We start from the raw sequence: 27,012 nt of genomic DNA on the forward strand, positions 1-27,012 counted from the left end.
AGTCATGCTGTGTTGGTAGGTGAAGAGGGTTACCTGGGGTCATTGGGGTAGGCCTTTTTGAAGAGGTAGGTTTTTAGTGATTTCCTGAAGTTCAAGTGGTCGTGGATTGTTTTCACAGCTTTTGGGAGCCCATTCCATAGTTGTGCGCTTATGTAGGAGAAGCCAGCTGCGTAAGTTGTTTTGTATTTCAGTCCTTTGTAATTTGGGTAGTGTAGGTTTAGGTAGGATCTTGACGGTCTGACTTTGTTTCTTATTGGTAAGTCTATATTACTAACAGCAGATCAGCAATGGCCTTGTCCTCCCTAAGCGCCCCTTTTGCTCCTTCCCCCCAGGCCTGGTTAGACTTTGAAGCAGAGAATGCTGTGGGGGACGTGAGGCCTAGGGTGTACTGGGAGGCAGATAAGGTTGTTCTCAGAGGCAAGATTATCGCTTTTACGGTGTCAATTAACAAGTGTAAAGAAAAAGACCTTGTAGAAGTGGCATCTAGATTGAGGGAGGCTAGATGGTTATTCATACTATACCCCTCACACTGTAATCGAATGGTCTACTTTGAAGTTAAGAAGCAGACACAATCAATCTTGGATGCCAAAGCCTTGTATAGTGTTACAAGGCCGCCTAGGGGAGGAGGCAAAATTCCTCGGGCCTGGCACTGGGATATGTCTCTCTTCTGCTCCTGTCAGGACCCGAGTGATTTTGTTAATGTGATAACCCAATCCTAGGACACAAGAGCAGGAGAGAGACAGACCCTGGCACCAGGCCAGGGAGATATAGACACACTGATGCAGGAAGGTAGGGGGCAGGGGGTGGGGGTGGCCTGAGTTGGGGGTGGGGGTGGCCTGAGTTAGGGGTGGTGGTGGTGGTGGTGGCAGCTGCGTCTTGAGTGGGGAGGGGCTGCGGCTGCCCCGGGCCCGGTTCTGTCTTTCGGCGGCCCTGTAGTGCTAAGTTATATAATTAACACCTGCACTAGTAGGGAAATAAGACAGGCAAGCTGCTGGCTTCCCTAGTAAAACAGAGATCAGCCAAAAGCTACATTAGTCGGATTAAGGGTAGTGTGGGCACTATATGCACCCTAGGAGACATAAAAAAAAAGAGTTTATTCAGTTCTATAGTTCACTGTATGTTTCTGGCTCCTTCTCTCTCCAGAAATGTGATGATTTTTTTCAGCACCTTGAATCTGCCCTCGCTCTTGCTGGGGCTGTTGAGACAACGCAATGCTCCCTAGACAGGAAAAGAAGTACACGTGGTAATTAAAAAACTGAAACTAGCACCTGGGCTGGACGGCCTAGGAACTGAATTTTATAAAATCCTGCAGGACGTTATCCCCAAGCAGTTCATTCAATGTGTGATTTGATTACAGACACCCAAAGCGTGGGACCTTCTTTAAACCATGTCTATATAACTGTTCTCCACAAACTGGGAAAGGATGCAGAATTGCCCCATTTCATTGTTGAATCAGGATATTAAAATCATGTCAGCAGTTCCTATGTCTAGGCAGGGTGGGTTCCTCCCCCAGATTATCCATCAAGAACAAATAGACTTCTTACCGGGCAGATTTGCCTCGTTTAATTTCCTCAAGGTTAGCCATACCCTCTTGGAGGTGTGGAGATTTCCAGGGGATGCAATCCTGGCTAGCTGGGACACTGAGAAAGCATTTGATAAAGTAGTTTGGGAGTATTTGTTGTTGGTTCTGCGGCAATGCCAGGCCACTTGGAAGCCTTTCTGGACTATTGTAGCCCATATGGCCCGCAGTTGAATTTTGAACTGGAGTTACTATAGCTGTAGGAGTGTACAATCTTACTCCACCAGAAACAGCGGCCATAAAAACCCTACAAAACAACCAATGCATTGTCATCAAACCTGCAGACAAAGGAGGCTTAGTGGTGATTATGGACACACAAAAATACATCGAAGGACACAGACAGCTATCAGACAACATATACTACAGGAAACTAACTGAGGATCCCATGCAGGATTATACAAAACAGCTGAAAGACCTTATCAAAACACTTCAGGAGAGCAAAAAATGTTGGGGAAATGCTGTCTGTATTTTGGAGGGACAGAATTAAACCCAGAGTGGGGGGACACAGAAAATGTCAGCAATGCACCTATTGTGTTCACGCAATGGAAGTACAGTATGTTCTTAACCCCAGGACACAGAAGAGGTATCATTAGTATAATCACAGAGATTGTAATACTGCCCAGGTAATATATGCGATACAGTGCCCATGCCTGAAATGGTATATAGGGCAAACTAAACGCAAAGTCAAACAGAGAATAGCGGAACATCAGGGTCTCAAAACGAGAAGCACCTTTAGTAGATCACTGGGCTACTCATAATCATACAGAGATGGACTTACAATACATGGTGTTGTCTCAAGTGCATTTACAATGGGAAGGGGACATATCAACGGTATTGATCCATAAAGAACAGAGATTTATATTTGAATGGGACACGGTTCAACCCAAAGGGTTGAACAAGGCAATAGACTGGTTAGCATGGGCAGATTGGCAGCAGAGATGCCCTATAGGAGACATGATAATGTAATCTCAGGATATTTAAAGCCAGAGGTAACAGAGCATGTGTCGGCATTCCGGAAGCAGGAGGAACTGGGTAATGGACTCCTGCCCTAAGATGACCGAATAGTAGTTTAGCAGTAAGAAACTTTAATAGAGCAATAATGTAATGAGAAGAAGCTAATGTGGTATATAAAAATGTTTTGTTTCAGCAAGTTCTCCTGAAGACGCTGTTCGGGTGAAACGTGAACTCACGTTGAGAACAACAAATAATGTGACGGACAGAATAACAGAGCTGGGGAGAACGGACACATAGCGGTAAATGGCGAACACTACATGGGAGTACACTGAACTCTGCAGTGAAATTCGACATCAAAACTGCTTACGTCTGACAAGATAAGTGAATCATAATTGCCATATTGTATCTGATTAGAGACTTACACGAACTGTTACAAGAGCATAGGCACTGCCAAAGGCCATGAAAACAACCTACGACCATCTGAACTTCAGGAAATCACTAAAAACCTACCTGTTTAAAAAGGCATATCGTACCAACCCAACCCAACACAGCAACATCACAGCTCGTTATGGACACCTTATAACCCTTCCCCCATTGCGGCCCCATTGCGGCCCCATTGCGTCCGAAACTCATGAACCTTATTCGACCAAACCATCACCTTGTATTTGTTATCTACCGGACTTGGCGAACGTGATTAGGAGATGGGCGTCCTCGGCCAATAATAGAAAAAAGAAGGGTGTCTCTCACAAGCACTTGGCCGACTTTCTTCAGTAAACAGCGCAGTGTCCACTCCATTCCCAGATATTCCCTCAGCAGCCAACTGCAGTCCTTCACCAGGATTTTCCTCCATGAATACTGAAGAAAAGTAATTGTTTAGCACATTCGCTTTATCCTCCTTACTCTCTACATAACCATTCACATTATCTTTCAGTCTCGCAATTCCATTCCTATCTTCTCCTTTATCCAATATATCTGAAAAAGGTCTTGTCACCTCTCTTTACATCTTTAGCCATTTTTTCTTCTGCTCACGCTTTCGCTAGCCATATTTCCCTTTTCACTTCTTAGAGTTTAATCCAATAATCTTTTCTGTGATCCTCTTGATGCGTTGTTTTGTATTTCTTGAACAAAGCCTCTTTTGCTCTTATTTTTTCAGCTACTTGCTTGGAGAACCATATAGGCTTCCAGTTTTTCTTGGTTTTGTTTACTTTCCTCACGTAAAGATCAGTTGCCATGTTTATAGAAGCCTTTAGCTTTGACCACTGATTTTCCACTTCTCCTACGCCTTCCCACTCCAACAGCTCCTTCTTCAGGTATTCTCCCATTTTATCAAAATCAGTATATCTGAAATCCAGTACTTTGAGTTTTGTGCGTCCACACTCTGCCTTTGCCCTTATATCAAACCATATCATGTGATGATCACTATTACAGAGGTGGGCACCCACCCGGATATTGGAAACACTTCCTCCATTCGTGAGCACTAGATTCAGCATCGACCTTTCCCTCGTGGGTTTCGTCACTATTTGTCAGAGCAAGGCACTTTGACAAGCATCCACAATCTCCCTACTTCTTTCCGATTCTGCAGACGGAACATTCCAATCCACATCAGACAAGTTGAAATCTCCCAACAGTAGCATCTCCCCTTTCATACCAATCTTGAATATCTTCTGTCAGGTCCCTGTCTAGCTTCTCCGTTTGTGCCGAAGGTCTGTAGATAACCCCCATGTGGATACAGGTTCCATCTTCTCTTTCCAGGTTGATCCAGGCACTTTGACAAGCATCCACAATCTCCCTACTTCTTTCCGATTCTGCAGACGGAACGTTCCAATCCATATCAGACAAGTTGAAATCTCCCAACAGTAGCATCTCCCCTTTCATACCAATCTTGAATATCTTCTGTCAGGTCCCTGTCTAGCTTCTCCGTTTGTGCCGGAGGTCTGTAGATAACCCCCATGTGGATACAGGTTCCATCTTACTTTCCAGGTTGATCAATAAAGCTTCTTCCTCTCCCCAGATCCCCCGCATTTCAGCCATTCTGATATTGTCTCTCACACACAGCGCCACTTCTTCACCCCTTCGGCCCTCTCTATCCTTCCTAAAAAGATATAGCCCAGTATAGTCACATCCTATTCATGGGAATCATTGAACCACCTCTCTGTAATAGAAACAATATCCAAGTTTTCTTCAGACATCAGGGCTTGCAGGTCTTGAATCTTTTTACCTAGACTACGATCATTTGTGCTCATTGCTTTCTATGTTTAGATGACCTTTCCCTCTGCCATCATGTTTATTCTAGGGGTGACTTTCTGAATTCCCTTGTTTCCTTTTGTCACTCATACCAAACCATCTTTCTGTGGGCACATTCTATGCTACCCAAAATCCATAAACCTGGAAACCCTGGCAGACCAATCATATCTGGGATTGGCACGGAGGAAATATTTGGACTTATAGAGGGGATTCTGAAACCTTTCGTGCACAAGACAAACAGCTTCATATAAGACACCACAGACTTTCTGAATAAATTAAAAAATATCAAGCAGTTACCACCAGGTACCCGTCTGGTCACAGTGGATGTAGAATCACTGTGTACAGCGCTGCATACGTCTAGTAGCGCTATAGAAATGATAAGTAGTAGTATACAGCAACATTCCCCATGCAGATGGCATAGCTGCATGTGAGGAACTCCTAAAAATATCCACCCTGGACCATCAATACTCACCGGAAAGTATTACAAAATTAATCAAATTTATTCTGATATCTATCTACAAATCATGGGCACTGCGATGGGCACCAGGACGACACCCCAATATGCTAACCTCTTTATGGCTGAACTGGAAGAGACATTTTTTAATCCACTATTTCTGTGATAAGTAGTGTAAAATGTTTTGTACTTTTTGGGATCTTGTCAGGTATTTGTGACCTGGATTGGCCACTGTTGGAAACAGAATGCTGGGCTTGATGGACCTTTGGTCTTTCCCAGTATGGTAATACTTATGTACTAACTACTGAAAGAGATATTCCCTTTCCCACCAGTGCTGGCCTTCCAACAGCCACCCAGCTTAAAACACAAACTAGTGAGAAGCAAGCTCCCGATAGAAACTCAAAAAGAAGAGAGTGGCACACATCCTTGCAATATATCCAGATGCAAACTATGCCAAAACATTTCACAGGATCCCACAGTCATTCACAAAGGACAAATATTCAGCATAAAGGAATCCTTCACATACTCATCTTCCAATGTGGTATATACCGTTCAATGTAAAAAGTGTGACGAAGGGTGCTATATTGGAGAAACAAGTCAGATGCTGAAGAAGAATTTAATTTACAATGACATCATATGAAAAATGCCAATGCCAACCAGGATGTCACCTCTGTGGGGGCAGCATCTTACAGTACCCAAACACTGTATCAACGATTTTATGGTGAGAATACTAAAAGGAAACTTTAAGATAACCCAGGAATGTAAGACCTTTGAAATCAGAATGATTACATATTTTGACACCCAGTAGACAGGACTTAACAAAGATCTGGGTTTTCTAGCCCATTATAAACCATAAAATTCTACTGCTTTGTCACCCTCTTATAACCATGCATAGCTCCCTGTACATCATCCACCCAGCTCTCCCTGTCTCTCACCTTACCCACCCCACCCTCATCCTACTACTACTACTACTTAACATTTCTAGAGCGCTACTAGGGTTACGCAGCGCTGTACAATTTAACAAAGAGAGACAGTCCCTGCTCAAAGAGCTTACAATCTAATAGACAAGTGAACGGTCGGTCCGATAGGGGCAGTCAAATTGGGGCATTCTGGATTCACTGAACGGTAAGGGTTAGGTGCCGAACGCAGCATTGAAGAGGTGGGCTTTAAGCAAAGACTTGAAGACGGGCAGGGAGGGGGCTTGGCGTAAGGGTTCAGGAAGGTTGTTCCAAGCGTAGGGTGAGGCGAGGCAGAATGAGCGGAGCCTGGAGTTGGCGGTGGTGGAGAAGGGTACTGAGAGGAGGGATTTATCCTGTGAACGGAGGTTACGGGCGGGAACGTAAGGGGAGATGAGGGTAGAGAGGTAGTGAGGGGCAGCAGACTGAGTGCATTTGTAGGTAAGAAGGAGAAGCTTGAATTGAATGCGGTATCTGATCGGAAGCCAGTGAAGTGACCTGAGGAGAGGGGTGATATGAGTATATCGGTTCTGGCGGAATATGAGACGTGCAGCAGAGTTCTGAACAGACTGAAGGGGGGATAGATGGCTAAGTGGGAGGCCGGTGAGGAGTAAGTTGCAGTAGTCCAGGCGAGAGGTAATGAGAGCGTGGACGAGAGTTCGGGTGGTGTGTTCAGAGAGGAAAGGGCGAATTTTGCTGATGTTAAAGAGGAAGAAGCGACAGGTCTTGGCTATCTGCTGGATATGCGCAGAGAAGGAGAGAGAGGAGTCAAAGATGACTCCGAGGTTGCGGGCAGATGAGACGGGGAGGATGAGGGTGTTATCAACTGAGATAGAAAGTGGAGGAAGAGGAGAAGTGGGTTTTGGTGGAAAGACGATAAGCTCGGTCTTGGACATGTTCAGTTTCAGGTGGCGGTTGGACATCCAGGCAGCAATGTCGGATAAGCAGGCCGATACCTTTGCCTGGGTCTCCGCGGTGATGTCTGGTGTGGAGAGATACAGTTGGGTGTCATCAGCATAGAGATGATACTGGAAACCATGAGATGAGATCAGGGAGCCCAGGGAAGAGGTGTAGATTGAGAAGAGAAGGGGTCCAAGGACCGATCCCTGGGGAACACCAACAGATAAGGGGATGGGGGTGGAGGAAGATCCATGAGAGTGAACTTTGAAGGTGCGGTGGGAGAGATAGGAGGAGAACCAGGAGAGGACAGAGCCCTGGAACCCAAATGAGGACAGTGTGGCAAGAAGTAAGTCATGATTGACAGTGTCAAAAGCGGCGGATAGATCCAGGAGGATGAGGATGGAGTAGTGGCCTCTGGATTTGGCAAGGAACAGGTCATTACAGACTTTAGAAAGTGCTGTTTCTGTCGAGTGAAGAGGGCGAAAACCGGATTGAAGCGGATCAAGGATGGCATGAGAGGAGAGAAAATCAAGGCAGCGGCTGTGGACTGCGCGCTCAAGTGTCTTGGAGAGGAAGGGTAGGAGGGAGATGTCACTGTGAGACTGTGAGACTGTCACTGGAATGCTTTGATGTTTCACTTATATATACTGTTATTTATCAACATTTGCTTATTTCCAATCTGATGAAGGGTTACCTTCAAAAGCTAATCAAAAAATGTATTAAGCTAGTCCAATAAAAAATGTATCATCTTATTTTCCTTTCTCTGTTTTTTTTTTATTTCTATTGATTACCTTTAAAAGTGGACTAACACGCTACCACATCTCTCTGCTGTAGGAGTGAAATCCACTGGCCCTAGGGGAGGGGGTTGGCAGGGTCAGGGAGAATATTATTCTGAAAACCTATGAGTGTGTTCCCTTGGTACTTTCATGACAGTTTTGACCTACCATTATGTTATCATGTTTGCTTGCATATTGTTTTATACTTGTTTGAAATTCACTCAATAAAAATGGTTTAACTATAAAATAAGGACTAATCTCTCACAGAGGCAAGCTACCAACTTTGCAAGTTGGTAGTGTGCTGGCTGGGTAACTTGGTTAAAGCTAGCAAGGTGGGGTAGACATAAAAAAAAAAATAAATTATATACAAATTAATATGTCATTATGATATTGCAGGCAATTTCGCATGACTGACACAGCCAGCTATGAGCGCTATAGCTAAAAATACATGGGGCTTCAAACTTTGGCACATCTTTTGCTTTAATCAACAATGTCTCTGTTTCATGATGCCTTCGGAAAGGTTAAGTGCTGCTCTGTATTTTATTCTTCAGTGCAAACTGTTAGAACGAAAGGTAATCTGGAAATTTGGGGAGCCGAAACTGATAAATATGTTGATTTATAGGCGGTCTTTGCTTTTGTTGTAAGCATAAGTAGAACGAAACCAGTCCACTAACAAGCAGATAGTGCTTCCTGTTATTCTAAACAACGGGTGATTTCACCAGCAACTTCCAGAAGAAAACGCCAGAAACAGGCAGCATCAAGTTAATGCAGGTGTTGGACGCCGCTCCTCCCCTAGGCAAACAATGAAACATCGCGTTCGGCCAATCACTTCCCAAGTCCGGATCGGATTCGGCACTGGGCCACGCCCCCGCAGGGCCCCTGTAGTCGGTCAGTCCTATCAAGCTTCCCCATTACCGTGAGAACGCGCCGTTTTGAGGGTGCGGTCAGACCTGACCTCCCCTCTTTTCTAGGCGGCAGTGGTATTGGTCCAGGACTATATAAAACCCCTTCGGAAGCGTGGCTTTTTCGCTTTTCTTTAGTAGAGTCAGGTGTAGTGGAGACGCTGTAGCGATCGACGTGGGTTCCGCCCTTTAAGTTGCTAAAATGCAGTGGAAAGCGATGGAAATCAACCCTGAGGCAAGCGGGCCTTATTGCATTTTTTTTCTAAATTGATTTTTATGTTATGAGGTTATTAACCTGTTGTTTTTTTCTTTTTAACAGATGCTGAATAAAGTGAGTCAGTGGCGATGGCTAGACCTTTACCTCCATGGTATAAGTATTGGAGGGGTGGGGGACCCTATTTAATTTATTGGGTAGATACGTCCATTTTTTTTCCTACTCTCTGATCCAAGATGTATTTTTAGGGACGGGGAGTTGCAGATCAGTCTAGCCTATTAAGGTCCGTAGGTGAACTCGAAGGGGCTTCTGGAGGGTATGGTCTTGGGGTTTATAGGATGGTATTTAGATAACTGTGCTGTATGATTAAGATAAACCACAGCATTTTTTTTTTCCCAAAACTACTAGCGAACTTATTTGGGGCTAGAGGGGAGAAGGAAGGCAGATGCGAAACTCTGTAGGTTGTTCACTATCGCCCTTTCCCCATTAGGCCGCGCATCCCCTGAGTATATTTGTGTTTTTCGTTGCATTTGTATTCCACATTTTCCCACCTATTTGCAGGCTCAAATGTTCCGTTATAAGGAGCCCTAGCCCTGCTGGAGTGCGCGTGCGTTTTCCTCTACGGGGAGTGCCGCGCAACCAAGCGCGCGGGGGGCGGGGAGAGGAAGGTAGTAGCTGATTGTGCTGTGTCACCGCGTACACGGGGACTGGGCGGGGTCTTGCGGCAGCGCCCTTCATCTCGTTCTTCTCTCGTGGTGTTGTGCAGGTGCTCGCCAAGCTCGGGGTGACGGAAGGTTGGCGCTTCGTGGACGTGCTGGGGCTGGAACACGAATCACTGCGTTCCGTGCCATCTCCTGTCTGCGCCTTGCTGCTGCTCTTCCCTTTGACTCAACAGGTAGGGCGGTAGCGGTTGCATGATGGGGACTGGTTGGGGGATGTGAAGGGTTCTCGTGTGTTGGGGTACCTAGTCATTGTACATAGTGGAAACCCTTTTTTTGCCTGAAAAAAATTTTTTTTTAAATAGTTTGGAAGCTTAGCCTTTATGGAAGTAAGGTATAGATTTTGTTCAGTCAATAACATTGTGGGTTTTCTCATACATTATCACTGCCTATAAGCCCTTACTAGGGAAGGGGGGGTGTAATTCATTTTAGTGTACAAGACCATAAGTTGTGGCAGTATTGCCATCTTGTGTTCTGGTATAAATAGATTTTGTTCAGTCAATAACATTGTGGGTTTTCTCATACATTATCACTGCCTATAAGCCCTTACTAGGGAAGGGGGGGTGTAATTCATTTTAGTGTACAAGACCATAAGTTGTGGCAGTATTGCCATCTTGTGTTCTGGTATAAACTTAATAACTGCTTACCCCACATTATTTGCACCCATGTCTTGGTCTTGATAAGAATGCAGCTCACTTTGGTGGTAATCTGTGTTAACTGACTTGATTTATGTGAAATAACATCTGCCACTTAGATCAGGGTGAATAGCCTTCTTTACAGTGAGCCACATGAATATTAGCCCTGTCCTAGGGGCAGCACACACAACTCTTTACTCCTGGGATAAAAAAATCCCCAAAATGGATCCCCCTCCATACAAAATCCCATATATAAACTATTTGTTGCATTTGTATCCCACATTTTCCCACCTATTTGCAGGCTCAATGTGGCTTACATTATTCTGTAATGGCAATCGCCATTTCCGGAATGAGAAATATAAAGTGGTATTGCATTAAAGTTCACAAGTGACAAAATTTTCTTCTATCTCAATACTTAGATATTGTCATCAGTCAGTTTATCATCCTGCAACTTGACATAAAGTTGCCATGTTGTCTTCATTTCCCTTCTCTACTTCCCCACTTCTATAATTTCCAGAGCTTTTTTTTCTGCCTTATCTCCCAACAATTTCCTGTATCCTCTTTCCTACCCATCTATCCACTTAATCCATAATCCCGTGTATCACAGTAGTTCCCCTTTCTCTTTCCTGCCACAACTCTGCTCTGGTTCTCCTCAATCCCTGAGCCTTCTTATTCCTTTCACACAGAAAGCAGCTCTTTCATCTTTGGTTGACTGAAAAGTACCAGCCCAGATCAGTATAGTGAAAGTCTGTGTGGAGGATCCTTGGTACCACATTTACAAGTGCCATACGTGTCCCACCCACATTCCGTGCATGTACAGAAGCCATCAGAAGGGGTGGAACAAGCAGGGCCTTCACATGTGGTGCCAAGACTCCTTAGCACCTAAGTTCATTACCAAAACAAGCACAAGAGACCTTCGGGAACAGGACAAGGAAACTGAGTGGATCCGACATGCTCTGTGTTTCGGTGACAAGCCACCTGTCAGGGGTCTGGTAAAAAAGTGTAAAATATATATTGCTGTGAAAAATACATGTGTGAAAGTTAATATAAAAATAAGATTTTTGTAAAAACCTAAAATTGGTTTTATTGGTGAATTCCCAAACTTCTCAATTTGAGTTGCATAAAAAATATTCAATGTAATAAAACAATTCTAGAAATTGTTGTACAGTAGTGATATTAAAAAATAGAGCAAATGCTCTGCTTACCACATTATTGTTTATGAAAATGTAGTGTCTTCAAAATTAAGAATTAAAATGGAAAATAACCAGATTGCATGATAATTTATTCATCAAGTTGAGCAGTTACTACTTTGGTTGCACAGGACTGGAAGAAAGATGGGGAATGCTTGCAGGCTGCATAAAATTTGACAAGCTACAGGTGGCCTATACTACTACTATTTAGCACTTATCCCTGCTCTAGATACATATCCAAAGTAAATGGGGACATGGTGTTATATATTGCTTCCAGGAAAGCAGTTAAAACTTAGCCTATTTTTAACATGTTATCCCCACCTATCAACCCCTTTTAAATTAATGTCAGATCTTGACATGACAACCGTTATAAATTGTTTCAAATATACAGTTTTGAGTATTCAGATCACAGTAATTTTCTAATGACTTCCTAGCACTTTTAATGTGGTAGGGAAGGTGGTTCAATTGGCTTAAAATTGTACTGATTTAATCGTTTACTGCTTTTATTTGCTTACCCACATAAGTGGCATATAAACTTTATTGCCTTTAAAGCTTTGTTTAAAAATGTTGATCTGTTTATGAAAGTCTTTTAAGCTTGAGGCATTAGTCTTACTGCATTAAGATATACATCAGGCTCCATAGCCTCTTTGCTTTACCTTTTGATGGTAAGCAGTTTTGCAAAACAAGGAACTGTTCTGATAAATCTGTTGGTGGATGCAGTCCAGATGGTAAAGAAATTAAGGTGGCCTTGAAAAAATACTTGAGAAGGGGTAGGGAGGTGACTTCATGGCATGGCCGCCCAGTGGAGGTGATGCCCCAAGCTTTCTTGAAAGCAGAGAATAAGTACAAAAGAGCTCTTAAGGAGTAGATGGCATGGATTGGCAGATTGGATAGGCTGTATGTATGATCTTTATCTGCCTTCATTTTTCTGTTTTTGTATAATCTCTCCCTTGCCCTTTTTATTTCCTGATGCTCAGGTTCCATAAACTAGCTCCATTACCCCATTTTAGTAAGGTACAGGGCAACAGTTTCTGCCAAGTCTGCTCATAACTTGAATGTATGCTGCATGGTGTAGGTGTGCATCCAGCTAATACTCATGCTTAAGAGGTAAAAAAGCAGTACAGGGCTGTCTTGTGTGGTAATTTACCTTATTCTAAAAATAAAATTGACTCTTCCTGACAGGTGTAGCCAGATATATATTTGGGTGGGTCTTCAATTCCCTACACTTCTTCCACTGTACTAGTGACCCCTAACAAATACCTGAGGTGGCAGGGATCCCCAGCCCTTCCAGCCCTCAGAGGCCAGAACAGTCCATCTTATTTGCTACAGATGGTAGCACTGTCCACAAGCTACTGCACCAACCTCTCCCCCTCTTGCACCTGCTTCATTTGTGTGCAACAGCTTCTGTGCCACCCTCCCACATATGCAACAATGTTGCTAGCTGCAGCAAGTAGAATGAGCTGTTCTGGCTGCTGGAGGACCTCTTCTAGCTAGTGGAGCTTTGGGATCCCCACCAGCCATAGCAAATATGTGAACTTTGGGGGGGGGGGGGGGGTAAAGGCCCACCCATGGCTGCACCATTGAAGACTAGCTTTTCAGAATTTGTAAAAATCTGGAGTCCTCTTGAAAACTGAGGTCTGTTGGCATTTGGTCTTTAGAATGCTTGTAGGCAACAAATCAAGACAAGTTGCTTTTTCCAACAGTATCTTTAATGATGTTAGATCTGGAAGGTGTGGAAGAAAAGCTTGATGTGACCCAGCACTTCTTCATTAACCCAAGGAAGCAGTGGAATATAGGAACTGCCTAGAGTGGCATTGACAGTAGTGAGGATGCCTATAGATATTCAACATGGACCTTGAGCAACCGTGCCATGACATGCTTTGGTGACTCCTTTGGAGTATTGTAAATATTCCTATAGGCATGCTGACTACTAGCCCCACTGCCATCACAGGAGGGGGGGTTAAAGGGAAGGGATACCACTGAATATAGGGAAGATGCTGTATGTAGAGGGGTACAGGGCACATAACTGAAGGTTTGCTTAGGGTAGTGGATCTCAAACATGTCGAACACCAGTCAGGCTTTCAGGATATCCATGATGAATAATTGAATTCTCTGAGGACAAGCAGGCTGCTTGTTCTCATGACTGTATGACGTCCACGGCAGCCCCGAGGAATGGAAATCTTCCTACCAACAAGTTTGCCAGCCAGCCTTTGAGTGCGTGTGGGCGGCCATCTTCCTGCCCGCGTGAGAGTCCAGATCAGTTCTCTTCTTTCCATGGTAAGGGGGTGACTGCGGTCTCTCTCCGTGTGCTCCTGAAAAGAGCCTTAATTTTCGTGGGGGTTTGTTTTTTTTTTTCATTTTTGCTTTCCTTAGCATCCCTCCGGACCAGGATTGGACTGTTGGGTTGTGCCCGCCTACCAGCAGGTGGAGACTGAGAAAAAACTCTGACTCTAGAGAGCCAATAGGAGCCCTGGCCATGTGACCTTAGCCCCAGTATTTTCTCAGTCTCTCAGCAGGTAGGAAGTGAGCCCATTAGTCTCTCTCTTTTTCTCTATAAGATATTACAGATATATTTATAATACTTCTGCTCTGCCTGGAATCGTAATTAGAGGCTTGACAGGGTTTCTTTTCTTTCTTTGACAGCCTCTGGGGTGTTAAACTCGGGTGTCTCGAGTCCACCCCCCTTCCTCCCCATCTCCCTGGCTTAGCAGGGAAGGGCCGTCCCTTTCTCTGGAAAGGTGTACCGTCTTTGGGAGAGGCAGCCTCTTTTAATAGGCAGCTGTTTTTAAAGAATTAAATCAAGTAAAAGAGAATTAAAAAAATTAATTCAAATGAAAGGAATTTAAAGGAAGTAGTTTTTGCTTTCCCCAGTCTTATAACGAGCAGGTAGCTCTTCTGTCTTATTCTGTTTGAAGAGTCTTTATTTTCTTTTCTGGCGGAGCTATTTAAAAAAAAAAAAAAAGTGAAAAGTCAGCGTCTGTGACTTTAATCGGCGTTTTTTTGTTATTTTCATTAATTTTCCTCTGCTATCCGGCATTGTTAGCAGCGGTAGTTGTAAAAAAAAAAAAAAAGAGAGGCGCGAACTGCTAAGCGCGTGCTCGCTCTTGGACAGGTCTGTATAGCTTGGGAGCTGTATTGACGGTTCCTGTCGGGCCAGAGGCTAAACCATGTTTTGTGGTGCATCGGAGGTTATCTGTTTTTCAGCGGCACGGATTTCCTGCTTCTTCGTCGGTCTGGTCAGTGGTTTTCTCCCCCGAACTTTATTCTTCTCATTTTGGCGCGCTTGGCCGCCATTGTTTTGCCTGCAGCTGCAATTTCCCTTGATGCGGCACCTTTTTTCTGCTTTTACTGTGTTTGGCTGTTTGTGCAATGGAAAGGAGATAGTTTCTCCGGTAGTTGGGGCAATTGGTAGTATATTTTCCCCGCAATTAATTTTTACATGTATTTTTCAAGCTATTAAAAAAAAAAAAAAAACGAAATGTTACGATGCGAATGGCGCTCATTTTGTTTTTCCCTCTGTTTTTTCTCCGTCGGGGACTTTTTGGTTGCTAGCAATGTTGAGTTAAAGTGCAGCTCAGTTGGCGATTTCTTTGTTCTTGGCAAGACTCCGATTCAAAGTGCAGCTCAGTCGGGAATTCTCTGTTTTAGACAATGGGGCGAATTAAATTATATCTCAGCTCCAAAATAACCAATTTCCTATTCCTTTCCCTTGTGTGTGATGTTTGGAGGAAAGGTCTTTGCTATTGTCTAGCGCAGTTTTTATGGAGGTCCAGTGTGTGTCACTCTGTGTCTTTCTCATTTCCTGGTGAATAGGACTACATTGTCTAATAGTCAATTGATTAGTACTTTACAAATCTGGCCATAATATCTTAGTTCCTTTCAAGCTTTTCCCTTCATGGCTATGATGTTATACAGTGTTTTAAGAACTTAACAAACATTTTCTATGGCATAGGCTATCTGGTTCAGGTGCCTTTGTTTGGTACTTTACAATGCTGGACATAAGATCTTAATTCCTTTCAGGAAATTTTCCTCCGTGGCTATGTTCTTATACAGTGTTTTAAGATCTTAACAAACATTCTCTAGAGCGTAGGCTATATGGTTCAGATGCCATGTGCAATGAAATACATTGTCTGATACTCAATTGTTGCGTACTTTGCAATTCTGGACATAAGGTCTTCCTTTCAGCAATTTTCTTTCATGGCTATGCGTTCTCTTTGGCATAGCAGATGACAGCTGCATAGGCTACATGGTTCAGATGGTTCTCATATTCTAGGAGACTCAGTCCTGTCTACCGAGCACCCAGTTTTCTCAGATGCTTTAGAAGGCATGTTTTATTCACGTCTTCTCTACTTTCCAACTGTCTTGGAGTTTCTCATGTGTTATATTAGTTTTCTTCTAGGACTTACAAGATATATGTCCACTTAGGGAGTAAAGTTATCAGGTCAATTTGCATTTTCTCCCACTTAAGGATAGTGGGAGGTTCTCATGCCATCTACTTGTATTTTTGTTTCCTCTATCTATTCAGCCTGGGCACATGGTAAACATTCTGGTTTTGTCCAGTATGACCATCCATAACATCTGCTATCCCTTTCTTACAGATTTTAGGGTCTTGTTTCAAGCTTTCTTGACGTCAGGTACAGTCTTGTCTCCTGTGGCACAAATTCACCACCTTTTCCGTAATAGGTATTTTCCAAGTCTATTCCTTTTCATTTTCATTTTATTCTTCCTCTCTCCAGAATTTTTTTCTCTTGGAAGGAGATTCACTCATTTTCTGTGCATTTTTTGCCATAAGGGCATAAGTGTTGCCATAATGGGAAAGGCCAAGAGTCCCCATCCTGTTTTCAGATGGGGTCAATCCAGATTGCAAATACCACATTCATATCTCGTGAGTGTGCGTCTGTTCATCTCTGTACATCTGTGAGGAAGGAGGCATGACATGATACGAGGTTTGGGGAGATCCAGTAAAATTAAAGGCCAGTGTGTCTCAGTCCACGCTCAACATATGGTGATCCTCTCATTTTCATTCTATATGTCCTCATTCCAGACCTTCCTTTCAATTGGAAGGGGATTCTTTCACTTCCTGTGCATTTTTGCTATTAGTATATGAGTATAGTCACATGGGGAAAGTCTAAGAGTCCATTAAGCCCAGCATCCTGTTCTCAGTTGTGGTCAATCCAGGTTGCAAGTACCACATTCATGTCTTATGGATATGGGTCAGTACATCTTAGTACATCTCAGTATAGGAGGAGTAATGTCCGTGATACGAGGATAAGGTCCTCATTACCAGTTTTCTTGCCCTGCTCTTCGGTATCGCGTCGGCTCCGCGCACTTTTTTATTAAGTTATGGTCGTAGTAGCAGCTGCGCACATGAAACTACGTCTCGTCGTTTCATCCTTTCCATAGATGTCTGGTTCATTACAGACAGTCTTATTGGCAGAGTTGTCAGGTCAAGCAACGGGTGGTGCATTTCGGGCACACCCTAGGTTATGGGGTGCATGTAGCCAGGTCTCTCATTTGAGCTCTCTTTTGAGCTCTCGTGTGATCTCATTAGATTTCATAGCATGTTTCTATTTTTTCTCTTTGTTTAGTCAAGTTGGCGCAGACTGTTTGTCTTCTCTACAAGCGTCCCACTTTCTGTTTTCTCTGGATGTTCTTGGGCCTTCGGCTATTACCTTGCTCTATTTTGCAGAGTAAAATTTTACTTTCTAGCTCCCAAGAAGGAATTTTTTCTTCATTCGCTTTGGGTCTCGGTAGTCTTTTTTGGGCAGCTTTTCACTCTGTCAATTTCGTGACCATTGAAAAAAGAGTTCTCAGTGGATAGTACCTTAAGGGGAGGTCCCAGTTCTAGAACTATTTCTTTTCGCTCTGACCTTCCATGTGCCTCGCTTACTCTCTTGCTAAAAAGACTTGTCAGCGGCAGAGATAGATGCCCTCTCGTATCCAGATATTTATCTCTGATGGAATCCCTCCGCTCAGTTGGCCTCTGTATTCTCACTAGTGGTTGAGATTGAGCATTCTTCCTGCAGGTATGCCAGGAGCATATACACAGTGACCAGTTTTTTGATGGCTGCATCTGTGAAAATATATATGTATATTTATAGTTCTGCTACATAAGTACATATGTAATTCCACACTGGGAAAAGCTCAAAGGTCCTATTGAGCCCACCTTTCTGTCCACGGCCAATCCAGACCATGAGCACCTGGCTAGATTCCTAAACGTACAAACATTCTATACATGTTGTTCCTGGAACTGTGTAGTGTTTTATGGACTTCTATATGTTTCTAACAGATGAAAGGTACTAACAAGTGTCTACTGTTGATTTATTCCCGTTTTCACTAATTGGGGTCTACGACAAGAGTCTCAGGTGATTGGCTTGCAGAGGCAGCAGCTACAGATGATTCTTTCTCTCTGTTGAATTGCGCTCTGAGATTTTTTTTCATGTTGGGTAACTGCAGCGGCTGTCAGTTTATTTGGACCTTCAGTCTAGTTTGCAGCAAGGATTTAGGTACCTTCTTCTGCATAGTATTTAACTGCATTCTTGTTTTTACCTATTTAGCTTCTAGTGATCAGGTACTTTCTCACTGACAGGCTTTACATACTTCCAATCTGTTGCTAGGTCAGCAACAGTCTACAATATCTGGAGTATTGTACTTCAGGATTTCGGTTTCCACCTTCTCAGCTGAGGTAGATTCATTGCAGTTTTTTGTTGCCAGGCAGCTCTGCTTCTATCTTTGTCATCCTTCTTTCAGTCGTTTTTTTCTTGAGTCTCTGTCCTTTGCGCTGCACTGATAGTCCGGTAGGGGACAATATATAGCGGCCACTTGGTAGGGGACAATGTTCAGCGTCGCTTGGACTTTTCAGCTTCAGCTTTTTTGCTTTGTAGTCATTCTATTTAGTTTATTGGTGGTTCTTGGATCGTCAAGCTTTGGCTTCATATTCATCCTAGTTTGGGTGTCTTCAGGGACTCTACCACATTCTCAATGTCTGTCCCTCCCGTAAGATTACTGCTTTGGTACTTCCCAACAGTCCAATCCTGGTTCGGTCCGGGGGGATGCTAAGGAAGGAGAAATTAGATCTTACCTGCTAATTTGCTTTCCTTTAGTCCCTCCGGACCGGACCAGGCCCCTCCCATGTTCTATCAACTCTTTAGATTCTTTTATTAAGTTTGGAAGTGTATTCGTTCCTTTCCATATCATCAAGCTGATCAATCCATAGACTGGTGGGTTGTGTCCATCTACCAGCAGGTGGAGATAGAGAGCAAACTTTTGCCTCCCTATATGTGGTCATGTGCTGCCGGAAACTCCTCAGTATGTTCTCTATCTCAGCAGGTGGTGGTCACACACAGCAGCAGCTCTGGCTAGGCCTCCAAGCCTAATTTTTAGGTTTTGTTGAGTGCCTGGGGTTGAGGGCTCTTCTTGAGCAAGTGCAAACCTGGTGGCGCCAGGTCCCTCCTTTTCTCCCCCCTCCCGCTGGCTCCGTTTAAAAAAAAAAAAAAAAAAAATTTGAACGTCCTTAAAGGCGTTTATTGCAGCTACTCACTGGGACACCAGGTCGTTACAGCTCGGAGCGGAAAGTAGGTAATTTTTACCTTTTTATAGCGGGCAGGGGGTTCCCCGATTGATCTCCACGTGGCATATGGCGTCGGAGGGCGAGGGCGCAAAGAGTCGCTCCCCAGATCGCTTAGGCGCTTCTAGAGGGGATGCGGGGGTCTTAAAGTCTGATTCGCCCTTGTTGGGTGACAGTTTCGTGACCGATGAGTGTCCCGGTCCTTCCTCCGGCGTGGCGGTTTTTCCCGCCATAAACGCCCATCCCCCGTTGCTCGCCTCCGCCATCTTGGCCGGCCATGCGGCTCGGACGGCTTCTTCGTGGGCCGCCCTTGAGGGAGACATTAATGCCATGGACGCCCTTAATTTGGGCGACGGCACCAAAGCGGCTAAAGTTAAGCTCCGTTTTTCCCGCGTGGCTCCTTCGCGGAGTGTCACGCCGGACGCCATTTTGGATGCGCAGCATGTCTCTCCTCCGCTCTTGCGAGCGCCGGTTGAGGGTGCGTCTAGGGCTGTAGCCCAGGCTGCGGAAGTGCACAGTCTGGGGGGTTTCTCCCCCGAGTTTGTTTTGCTGCTGCATCAGGCCTTCCTTATGCAAAACGCTGCCCCTGCTCCCTCGTCTGGTAAAGAGGTTGAGGTCCCCGGAGGTAAACGCCCTCGGGTTGATTCCCAGGCCTTGGAGGACATTGTCTCCTCCGATGTAGATGAGGGCAGCGTATCTGAGTTCTCCCAACGGTCCTTTGCGGATTCCTTGGAGGAGACGGATCCCCGCTCGGTTGGAGCGGATGACCCCTCTGCAGCGCGGCTTTTTAGCTCAGAGGATTTGCCCAACCTGTTAGTGCAGGCCATGGGCATTTTGAAGAGTTCCTCTCCGGAGGACGTCTCTCCCTCAGCCCCTGTTGGCTCTGCCATTATGCTGGGGACGAAATGCCCGCCTAGAACCTTCCACGTGCATAATGCCATGCACACCTTAATTTCGGCTCAATGGGATGTCCCGGAAGCGAGCCTCAAAGTGGCTAGGGCTATGTCCCACCTCTATCCTTTGCCTACCGTGGATTCTTTAATCACTGCGGTGACTAAGAAAACGGCTTTGCCGGTGGAAGGTGGCACGGCCCTAAAGGACGCCCAAGACAGAAGATTGGAGGCGGCCTTAAGGTCGTCCTTTGAGGCGACTGCTTTAAGTTTGCAGGCCTCGGTTTGCGGCTCCTATGTGGCCAGGGCGTGCCTGACTATGGTGCAGCGGGCTTCCCCCTCGGATCATTCCTTGAGGGCTGATTGGCTGGCCCTGGAATCGGGCTTAGCCTATTTGGCAGACTTGCTGTATGATGTCTTGAGAGCCTCAGCTAAAGGCATGGCTCAGACAGTCTCTGCGCGGCGGTGGCTTTGGCTGAAACATTGGTCTGCTGACCACGCCTCTAAATCCCGCCTGGCTAGATTGCCTTTTAAAGGCAAGCTGCTCTTTGGGGTCGAGCTGGACAAAATCGTGACCGATCTCGGCACGTCTAAGGGCAAGAAGTTACCAGAGGTCAGGGCTCGGGCTAGTACTCGTTCCGGTACCTCCAGAGGACGGTTTCAGGAAGCCCGTCGGTACCGCCCGGGCAGGTCGGGCTCCTCTGCCCCCTCTTCCTTCAAGAGGACTTTCTCCCCCAAGCAGCATTCCTTTCGCAGAGACCGCCGTCCCGGAGGTGCTCCCTCCGGTCCTCCCCCAGGGTCTCGTACCCAATGACGGGGCCTTGGTCCACGCCCCAGTGCAGATTGGAGGACGGCTGTCCTCGTTTCTGGGCGAGTGGACCACAATAACTTCAGACGCGTGGGTGCTGGAAGTCCTCAGACGGCTACAAACTAGAGTTCTGCCGACCCGTAAAAGACGGGTTTGTACTCTCTCCCTGCAAGTCTCCGGTCAAAGCTGTGGCAGTGCAGCAGACCTTGGACAACCTGATCCGCCTGGATGCGGTCGTTCCGGTGCCAGAAAATCAGATTGGCAAGGGACGTTACTCCATTTACTTTGTGGTACCAAAGAAAGGAGGTTCTGTCCGGCCTATCCTCGACCTCAAAGGGGTCAATCGGGCCTTGAAAGTGCGGCACTTTCGTATGGAGACTCTCCGCTCTGTTATAGCGGCAGTGAAGGCAGGAGAGTTCTTGGCTTCCTTGGACATCAAGGAAGCGTACCTGCATATTCCCATCTGGCCTCATCAACGCTTCCTGCGTTTTGCAGTCCTGGGACAACACTTCCAGTTCAGAGCCCTCCCTTTCGGGTTGGCTACTGCTCCGCGGACCTTTTCCAAAGTAATGGTGGTCATCGCGGCCTTCCTGCGAAAGGAAGGAGTCCAAGTCCATCCTTATCTGGACGACTGGTTGATCCGAGCCCCCTCTTATGTAGAGTGCGGCAAAGCTGTGAACCGGGTGGTTGCTCTTTTGAGCTCCCTGGGGTGGATCATCAACTGGGAGAAGAGCCAGCTGAGCCCGACTCAGTCCCTGGAGTATTTGGGAGTTCGATTCGACACCCAAGTGGGCAGACTGTTCCTGCCAGACAATCGGATTGTCAAACTTCAGGCTCAGGTGGACCAGTTCATAGTAGCCTCTCCTCTTCGGACTTGGGACTTGTGCAGCTGTTTGGCTCTATGACGGCCACGATGGAAGTAGTGCCCTGGGCCAGGGCTCATATGAGACCACTACAACACTCTCTGTTGCAGCGCTGGACTCCGATGTCGGAGGATTATGCTGTGCGCCTTCCCTTGGACCCAGCAGTGCGCAAGGCGCTGAGCTGGTGGCTGCAGACAGACAAGTTGTCTGCAGGAATGCCTCTGGTGACCCCAGAGTGGATTGTTGTCACGACGGACGCCTCTTTGACGGGCTGGGGAGCCCACTGCTTGGGAAGGACAGCGCAGGGGCTCTGGTCTCCTGCAGAGGCAAAGTGGTCTATCAACCTCCTGGAACTCAGAGCCATTCGGTTGGCGCTTTTGGAGTTCATCCCGGTACTGGCGTTGAAGCCAGTACGGGTCCTGTCGGACAATGCTGCGGCTGTGGCCTATGTCAACCGCCAGGGAGGTACCAAGAGCGCCCCTCTAGCCAAGGAGGCCATGAATCTATGCCAGTGGGCGGAAGCGAACCTGGAACAGCTGTCAGCGGCCCACATTGCCGGAGTCATGAATGTCAAGGCGGACTTTCTCAGTCGCCATACCTTGGAGCCCGGAGAGTGGCAGCTATCTGCTCAGGCGTTCTTGGACATCACGAAGCGCTGGGGTCAGCCGAGCCTAGATCTGATGGCGTCGGCCAATTGCCAAGTGCCGCGCTTTTTCAGCAGAGGACGGGACCCTCGATCCCTGGGAGTAGATGCTCTTCTCCAACAGTTGCTGACACAAGAGCTTCTCTGTGTTCCCGCCCTGGCCCATGTTGGGCAGGGTGCTAGACCGGGTGGCAAAGCATCCGGGCCGGATAATCCTGGTGGGTCCGGACTGGCCCAGACGTCCCTGGTATGCGGACTTGATCAGGCTCTGTCGACGATCCTCTGCGACTGCCTGTGGAGCAGGGCCTGTTACATCAGGGTCCCGTGGTGATGGAGGATCCCTCCCCCTTTGGTCTTGCGGCCTGGCTATTGAGCGGCAGCGTCTGAGAAAGAAGGGCTTCTCAGACAAGGTCATCGCCACTATGCTGAGAGCGAGGAAGCGCTCTACTTCTACTGCTTACGCCAGGGTTTGGCGTACCTTTGCAGCATGGTGTGAAGCAGGCTCACTTTCTCCCTTCACTGCTCCAATTTCTTCAGTGTTGGCGTTCCTGCAAGAAGGTCTGGAGAAAGGCCTGTCGCTCAGTTCCCTTAAAGTCCAGGTAGCGGCTCTGACTTGCTTCAGGGGCCGCCTGAAGGGTGTTTCCCTGGCTTCACAGCCAGATGTGGTGCGCTTTCTTAAGGGAGTTAATCACCTGCGCCCTCCTCTGCACTCTGTGGTGCCTGCAAGGAATCTCAATCTGGTGCTAAGAGCATTGCAGAAGCCGCCTTTTGAACCTTTGTCGAGGGCATCTCTGAAAGACATGACGTTGAAAGCAGTCTTTTTGGTGGCTATCACTTCAGCCAGAAGAGTTTCCGAGCTCCAGGCGCTCTCATGTCGAGAGCCTTTTCTGCAGTTCACTGAGGCAGGAGTGACTATTCGCACAGTGCCTTCCTTCCTGCCCAAGATTTTCTCGCTTCCATGTGAATCAGCAGCTCTGTCTCCCTTCCTTTCGTAGGGAGGACTACCCAGAGGAATACTCTGCTCTCAGAGGTCTGGATGTGAGACGAGTCATCATCAGATACTTGGAAGTGACCAATGATTTCCGGAAATCTGATCATCTGTTTGTCCTGTTTGCAGGTCCTCGTAGGGGTCTGCAGGCTGCTAAGCCTACAGTGGCAAGATGGGTCAAGGAAGCCATTGCAGCGGCTTATGTGGCCGCGGGGAAGGTGCCGCCTATCCAGCTGAAGGCTCACTCCACAAGAGCTCAGGCGGCCTCGATGGCAGAGGCTGGTTCTGTCTCCTTGGAAGAGATATGCAAGGCGGCAACTTGGGCTTCGGCCCATACATTCTCCAAGCATTACCGCTTGACTGTGGCTGCTCGGGCGGAGGCCCGGTTTGGAGCTTCAGTGTTGCGGTCAGGGATTTCTATGTCCCGCCCTGGGTGAGTACTGCTTTGGTACATCCCAGCAGTCTATGGATTGATCAGCTTGATGATATGGAAGGTAAAATTATGTATCATACCTGAATTTTCTTTCCATTAATCATAGCTGATCAATCCATAGCCCCTCCCAGATATCTGTACTGTTTATATTCTGGTTGAATTTTAGGTTCAAGTTTAGTCTTCAGTTACTTCAGGAGGACTTCGTGTTCAAGTTTTTTCACTTGGATTCTTCAAGAGTTGAGACGAGTTTGTGTTACAGTGAGCTGCTGCATTCCTCTCCCCTCCGTTTTACGGGGCTGGATTGAGACTTAAATTCTGCCGGCACTCCCTCCCGCTTCGTGCGGCTGTAGGGCAGCTTTGTACCCCTCCCGCTTCGGCGGTGTTAGGGTCAGTCAGCTCCTCCCGCGGTTGCAGGATAAGCCAGATCCCCCTGCATCGGTGGGGTGGTGTCCCTCCCCCGCTCCGCGGGGATGAGCTGGACGGATTCCCCTCCCCCACTTGTGTGGGGATGAGCTGGGTTAATTCCCCTCCCCCGTTTCGGCGGTGGTGAGCTGGGCAGAGTGTCCCTTTGTGGGTGTAATTCTCTAAGTGCTGAGTCCTGCGGATGGGGCTTTGATATCGACATACTGAGGAGTTTCCGGCGGCACATGACCACATATAGGGAGGCAAAAGGATTGCTCTCTATCTTCACCTGCTGGTAGATGGACACAACCCACCAGTCTATGGATTGATCAGCTATGATTAATGGAAAGAAAATTATCAGGTATGATACATAATTTTACCTTACCACACGTGGAATGTTTAAAAAAAAAAAAAAAAAAAAAGACTTTGCGTGGTCCATACCACTTCTCTGGTGGTTGCTGGTGAGCTCGGTTGCTGGAATATATATAAAACCTTAATGGGTCATACCACTTCTCTGGTGAGAGTTGCTGGTGAGCTCGGTTGCTGGAATATATATAAAACCTTAAATGGGTCATACCACTTCTCTGGTGAGAGTTGCTGGTGAGTTCGGTTGCTGGAATATATATAAAGCCTTAAATGGGTCATACCACTTCTCTGGTGAGAGTTGCTGGTGAGTTCGGTTGCTGGAATATATATAAAGCCTTAAATGGGTCATACCACTTCTCTGGTGAGAGTTGCTGGTGAGTTCGGTTGCTGGAATATATATAAAGCCTTAAATGGGTCATACCACTTCTCTGGTGAGAGTTGCTGGTGAGTTCGGTTGCTGGAATATATATATAAAGCCTTAAATGGGTCATACCACTTCTCTGCCGAGAGTTGCTGGTGAGTTCAGTTGCTGGAATATATATATAAAGCCTTAAATATGTCATACCACTTCTCTGCCGAGAGTTGCTGGTGAGTTCAGTTGCTGGAATATATATATAAAGCCTTAAATATGTCATACCACTTCTCTGCCGAGTTGCTGGCGAGCTCTAGTACTCGGTTTTGCCAAGGAATTTGTGGCTGCTAGGATTCCATACGGCACAGAAGTTCTTTCTTTCTTTCCTACTTTGTTGTTCAAATACTGAGGCTAAGGTCACATGGCCAGGGCTCCTATTGGCTCTCTAGAGTCAGTTTTTTCTCAGTCTCCACCTGCTGGTAGGCGGGCACAACCCAACAGTCCAATCCTGGTCCGGTCCGGAGGGACTAAAGGAAAGCAAATTAGCAGGTAAGATCTAATTTCTCCTTAGTTGAGCTGTTTTCTTTAAAAAAAAAAAAAAAAAAAAAAAAACTTTCTTAGGTTTTGTCTCCTCAAGTTTCTCTTTGTTTTTGTCATGGTCCTCTTTGGCCGTGCATACGTCTCTCCATTTTTGTGCTCTTCTTTTTGGCACCATCGAGAATTTAGACTTCGCTGCCGCTATTTTTCCATCCATGACATTGAGGATTCCCAGCGGCTTCAAGAAGTGCGCTCGATGCAACTGGGCAATCTCAGGTACTGACCCCCACTTGTGTATTCAGTGCCTTGGGCCTGACCATCACCCAGATGCGTGTAAGTTGTGTCTTAGCCTTAAAAAGCGAACACAGGCATCGAGACAAGCTCAGCGGGGACCGTCTGGAGCTTTGCCTGGGATTTCGGCATCGACATCGGGAGCGCAGGTAATGGCTGTCCGGAGATCACCACATGCTGGGGAGCAGTGAGCCTTCGAGTGGGTCTCCACCTGCCTCAGACTCTTGCTGTGCAAGCCCACCAGGACCAAACACCTTCGGACCCGACCCTGAGGAGGCGCGAGGAGTACTGATGTCACTCGAGTGAAGGCTAAGAAGCATCGCCATCTGTCTCCTAGACACGGTACCGGGAGCTCCGGGGCATCGAAGAATTCGGCACCCGTGAAGCGTCAACGCTGGGAGGGACCGCTCACCCTCCATTCAAGAGGTGTTGGTCCTCGGACAGCCCGGTACTGTCTCCTTGCCCTTTGCAGATTCTGCCTCTGACTCTTGCACCGGCCCCACACCCTTTCCTGGCAGACACTCTGGAAACAGCTGAGTCCCAATATCGGATTCACGGAGAACCTGAGTTGATAAGGGCGCAGTTATCTCACGATTCTATGGTTGTGGATTCTGCTCTCGAGAGCAAGGAGTTCTAGAGATTTTGCCTTGGCTCCCCTGGGATGAGAATCTAGAACCCCTGGACTCTTTTGGGAGGAAGGCCTATCCTTTATGATCGTGTCCAAAATTCAGTCTTACCAGCTCTATGCGAGCATCCACATGCAGAACAATGTGAAGCAACTGGCAGACTTGGTGGACAAGCTCTCTGTGGAGCACGCCAGGCCTTTTTCAGGAGGTGGTTAGGCAGTTGAAGGCGTGTCACAAATTCCTGTCCAGAGGTGCTTATAACAGTTTATGTTGCATCCAGATCCACTGCTCAAGGTATAGTGATGCGCAGACTCATGGCTGCGTGCCTCTGACCTGGACAATCGAACCCAGCAGCAGCTTGCGGATGTTCCTTGCAGGGGGATAAAATATTTTTGGTGAGAAAGTCGAGCAGGTGGTATATCGGCTCCACCAGCGGGAAACCGCCCTCAACAAGCTCTCCCACCAGGCGCCTTCAGCATCTACCTCAACAGGTAGACTGTTTTTCTGGGGAAGGAGGACTGCTCCCAATGCTTACAATAAGCATAGGTGCAATCCACCTTCCCGACAGCTTTCTCAGGCTCAACCCCAGCGCGCTCGTTCGTGTCAAACTGCGTGCACCCAGACAGGCCCCTGCAGCTCCCCAGCAAAAGCAAGGGACGGGCTTTTGACTGGCTCCAGTTGAGCATAGCCACCATAAAAGTACCTGTGCCGGACGAACTTCGG

At 46.7% G+C, this 27,012-nt stretch overlaps 1 protein-coding gene across 1 annotated transcript in view; it reads left to right on the forward strand.

The window, feature by feature from the left end:
* The first annotated feature begins 8,785 nt into the window (after positions 1-8,785).
* The window catches only part of UCHL1 (ubiquitin C-terminal hydrolase L1), a 95,690-nt gene continuing 77,463 nt past the window's right edge, over positions 8,786-27,012 (forward strand). The window contains exons 1-3 of the mRNA XM_030192622.1: positions 8,786-9,000; positions 9,085-9,096; positions 9,746-9,874. Coding sequence (XP_030048482.1) covers positions 8,968-9,000; positions 9,085-9,096; positions 9,746-9,874 — 174 coding nt within the window. The 5' untranslated portion in view covers positions 8,786-8,967. The remainder of the gene's footprint in view (positions 9,001-9,084; positions 9,097-9,745; positions 9,875-27,012) is intronic.

This window comes from Microcaecilia unicolor, chromosome 2 (assembly GCF_901765095.1).
Source record: "Microcaecilia unicolor chromosome 2, aMicUni1.1, whole genome shotgun sequence".
In the NCBI taxonomy this organism is placed as follows: domain Eukaryota; kingdom Metazoa; phylum Chordata; class Amphibia; order Gymnophiona; family Siphonopidae; genus Microcaecilia; species Microcaecilia unicolor.